We start from the raw sequence: 5,000 nt of genomic DNA, 5'->3' as shown, positions 1-5,000 counted from the left end.
GTTAACCATTTTCAATGCATGCTAATTAATGAAAAACAGTGGTGACTGTAGATTAATCGTGCTCGGCATTATAGAAATGTATTTGCTCTTAACTTAATTTTTAACATATCTACCTACTGCAGCCGGCTTATATAGTAAATTACAAACTTGATTTCAACTTAATTTTGTACAAATTATGATATGATATAATCATCATTAAAAAAAAAAAACAAGCGAAATGAACAAAATCAAAGTCAACTCATTATACTTGCGTGAGGTAATAAGCTGTTCACACAGCACAAGGAAATGTTCATTAACTGCTTATGTGGCTTCAGTAATAACACTTAGAAATGTGTTTGTTGGTTAAGAAGCTTGGAAAGGCACATTTTTGTTTTTGATTATGCATACCCATACCCATATTATGGCATACCCATATTTTAATATATGATGAGCTCTATTTTCCACACATAGGGTTAATATAAAATTTTAATACGGGTATAAGCTGAATTTTTTCTAGAACTTAAGATTAATTTCTTTTTCAATTTCATAACAATAATTTACAAATTAGTAAATTGTTATTAAATCCTAATAATTTTCATTTTCATTATTAAAGTACTATGTTTGTTTAGATTTAGATATATTTTTTACTTAATTTAACATTATAAAAACACTATCATATTTTCGTGCTATCACTAATACATGTGATTACACTCAACTTATGTAAATGTCCGTCCATTCAATATATTATTTAGTGGAAATGATTATAAATTAACGGAAGATAATTAACAATTCAAAATTTACATTTCGGTTGAAATAGTTTCCCAGCTTTAGAAATTTATATGGCTTAATATTACTAATAATGAAAATAGTTAAACTATTAAAAGGGTTTGTGAAGCTATTCACAGAACTTGATCGTATTAATCATTAGACTTAGTTCTAAAATTAATGGGTTTTTTTTTTGTGTTTGCAATTTCCAAGAGATTTAGTTTAGCTTAATTCTTATACTTTTAAAGAGAATATAAAATGAAAATAGGTCTTTCATAATGAAAACCTAACTTAATAACTCATTGTTTCATTAGTTGCAATTAGTTTCCAACTTCATGTCTTTGAAGATTGACAAGCAGTGTCAGCGATCCGACAGCTGTCGATAAGGTTTTGTGTCGAACAAGTAAATGTGGAGCTTGATTGTTGTTTTTATGTAGAAATATATTCTTTTCTGGAATAAGTGTGTTAATAATATTTGAACATGGTTACTAAATAAGTAAACATACCAAGTGTTTGTTTTTGAGTCACATTCACATGTGCATATAGCCGTGCTTTGTACTTCATACCTTAATTTAAGAATTCCCTAAATATAGCAAAAGAAAAGAAACAAAGAATAAGACTACAAAACAAAACCAGTAATGGCTGATTTTAGCACACGATATATAAAGAGATACAAATTATTTTACTTCAAAACGTTGACCCCAGCTCCATGAATGTAAACCATCTGCAAAGTGCGTGTCAAAATATCAAAATATCTGTTCGCAGCATGTGTTCATTCCTTGCAGATCTGAACGCTTGCAGGAAATACTTCTTCGAACTATGAGTTTTGTGTTAAAGAATAAATAAATAATTAAATTATAATTTAGATTAAATTAGTGGTAATTTAAATTACAGTTAACCAATAAATATCTTTTGAACTTCTCTCTCGTTTACAAATTACAACGACAAGTGTTTTATATATATATATATAATATATGTGTACATACGGCTAAAAGTAGGTTAAATAAATATAGTTAAAGTTTTTTTTTTAAAGTTTTTAACTAATTACAAAATAACAGTTTAAACGTTTAGTATCATTATGTTATAAAATTTAAATAATTATTGTTTGCACTTAAATTTAAAAGAATTTATTGGATAACCTAACCTGTCAATAAAAAAATTAAAAAGACGTTGAAGCGTAAGTTAAAGCATTTAAACATATTGTCATCAGATATTGCACATATTTAATGATTACCATTAGTTTAGCATAACTACATTATCTTACGTCGTCGGCACTTAGATTTAACTACGAGTGATGGTGTCAGTTGTTCCCGGCCTTTTTTTTGACCCGGGACCACCGACCACAATGACATTTTTGTTTTTATTAGAGACCACAAAGTTTAAGAATAATAAACTGTGTGAATTTTTGCTTAATATGCCTTATGCATCTCTGGTATAATGTGTATTGAATTGTATAAGTGCTTAGGTATATTATATAGGTATATAATTGGAAAATTTTTATGGTTATTTTCTAATAAGTGAGGTCTCAGTGTGTGCATATGTGTTCTATCCATACTTGTTGATTTTGATTCACCAACTATATTTAACCATCTCGCGGACCAGCGTTTGGAAACCACTGCTCTCTGTAGATTGAAGAAAAAGGCAGCTCGGAACTTATAAAATAGTGTACTAATTTTAATAAGACGTATGCTTTTGTGTAAACTAAATATTTCGGCTGACATGCATAGAGATGTTAGGTTATGAAACTTTATTGAAGCACTAACAATGCCATGTTACAACATAATAAGTTTTAGTTTACGTTACTAGTGAAACACTATATATGATGTTAACAGACAGTTTTCTATAGCTCGACGACATTATTTAAATTAGGCTAGGGGTTAAACCGGTGATCATAAGCACTTACTTAAGCCTATTGGCCCATAGATAAATTTATTTTAATGGTACAAGTTCTTCTTCAACCCTACAAACTAGGATTTTACTGTAGTAATCAGTCCTAAATTTTTTATCACAATGAGTTCTTTTTAATTCTTTTTGATGAAGGAACAAAAAATAATGTGGAATATGGCATACGGTAGATGTGGAATTAAATTGTTCCTGTCTGATTAGGAAGTACAGTACAACAATGCACTCAGATTGACAATTACTCAGGCATTGTCAGTCTGTGATCATTTGTTAAATAATTGATTATTTCAATAATTTCTAATGTACTAAAATTCTCGTCATTAATTTTATTTTTTAAAAATACAAAACAGAACATACAATTTAATTTTACAACAAGCGGACTCCGTTTGTCTTTTGCCAAGATTATATATTTATTATTCGAGCTTTGTAATTCTAGATAAAAACTTAAGTGGTAATATCTAAAACCATCTGTTAGAATGATGTTTTAACAAAGCTGTTTTAATAAAATGTATAAAAATGAGAACCATATTGTTTTAAACAATAACAAATGAATCAGAGTTTATTACAAATAACTTACGTGAATGGTCTATTAGATCTATAAGGTCGATAGTATCAACAAAGCGTCTAGAAAAGTTATTGTGAAAATAAGCTTGTCAGGAAGCAGTAACAGACAGCAACTACAAACTATAAACATTGGTAATTACTATTTGAAAGGAGTAGGTAAGGTAAGCTTTGATTTGCCTACGTGTAGATATAAGTTAATTTATTTTATAAGCAAATAAATCATATTTTGTTGGTCTTAAAATCTTTAAATTTCTGTAACCTATGGCGCCGATATTTATACAATGACAACCGATGACAAGGAATCGCTGCCAATATTTACATAGTGTTTTCTGCCCAAATCGTGACGTTTATAAAATCATACACTTAAAATCAACGAGAAAGTATGCCGCTGACAATTGAAGAGCAGAGTGTGAAATATGCAAAATTAAATATATTGAGATGGACACCAAATAGTGTAACAGTAGATATAAGCCGGCTCTAGTAAAATATGTTTGACTACAACCAAGCATAAACCAGGCAAAAGATAAAGAACATTTCTTATTGAAATGATAAGTTCATTTCAGGCTATGGCGCTAGTTAATGAAGTTAATGAAGACTGTGATATGTGTGAAATCATACAGATTGAAATTGATACGACATGGAATAAGAATAGATGTGAACCGACCTCAGTAAAATATATCTGAATTTAATTAAGCGAAAACCAAAAATAATTTAAAAAATAAAGCTACCAAAAAGCATTTCTCTTTAACATGAGTAGTCCATCCTAGGCTGTGTCGCTAGGTACTGAAGATAATGATCGATAAAACTTCAATGGAAATTGTGAATGGCACTTAACTTTTAGATATAAGTAATTCCGTCAAAATAGACAACTCAGACTTTATAAAGTGTATAAATTTTAATGAGACTTTTAGATCTGGGTATATTTTTGCTTGTATATTTCTGCGGAAACTAGCTATTTCGATTATTAACTTAAAATATATCTTTACTACGCTGAGTTATCATAATAAGAAAAAACTTGTTTTCAATTCGAAAATATTTAGTACGACCTTTGGGTAAGTTCAAACTAAACTTACCCAAAAGTTTCCTGGACAGCAGAGTTAACCAATCTGTTAGCTTTGAATAAATAGTTATGGTCTGTGTTTTGCAGTGATTATTAAAGAATTTTTTAAAGTGATTAGCATTATTCTATTGTGGCACTGCGATATACTACGATGTATTACAATTTATTATGTACAATAGCAATTATTATAATAACTTGAGCATTTATTATGATGAGTCTAGCATATATTATGATAAATTTGGCATTTATTATGATACATTTAGCATTTATTTTGTTAATTTGACGTTGTTGTATATGTGTTGAATGAGTGAAAATTATACACATATGAATGTACACAATTTGTTGTACACTTGTATATTGTTGTTAATATGTACGTATATATATTTAGTATTATTATGAGAAAATTTTTAGTGCACTTGTAAAATATTTTTATTTCTTTTATTTTCAGGGCAATAAGAGCATTTCAACAATTATTGTACTTGAATCCTTGTTTTTCATGTGCGAATGAGGCTCATTTGCGTCTCGGGTTTATGCTCAAAGTAGTTGGTGAATATAAAGCATCATTAAAGCATTATCAATTAGCGTTACTTGATATATCACCGTCAACATTCACCCAACTTCAGAGTAAGTTTTGATCATACATAAATTATTTATACTTTCATCCGATTATCATACTTATAAGTAGAAATTATATCTAGTTGCGGATTAAAATGTTGCATGGTACATATAT

The 5,000-nt window shown here is 28.8% G+C and overlaps 1 protein-coding gene across 1 annotated transcript in view; it reads left to right on the top strand.

The window, feature by feature from the left end:
- LOC119687966 (histone demethylase UTY-like) overlaps positions 1–4,894 on the top strand; it is a gene marked incomplete at its 3' end in the record, with an annotated part of 22,000 nt that extends 17,106 nt beyond the window's left edge. The window contains 1 exon segment of the mRNA XM_038102538.1: positions 4,719–4,894. Within this exon segment, the coding sequence (XP_037958466.1) occupies positions 4,719–4,894 (176 nt within the window).
- Positions 4,895–5,000: the final 106 nt, after the last annotated feature.

This window comes from Teleopsis dalmanni, chromosome X (assembly GCF_002237135.1).
Source record: "Teleopsis dalmanni isolate 2A chromosome X, ASM223713v2, whole genome shotgun sequence".
Classification (NCBI taxonomy): Eukaryota; Metazoa; Arthropoda; class Insecta; order Diptera; family Diopsidae; genus Teleopsis; species Teleopsis dalmanni.
The sequence above is the reverse complement of the archived record's forward strand: the minus strand, read 5'-3'. Positions and strand labels throughout refer to the sequence as shown.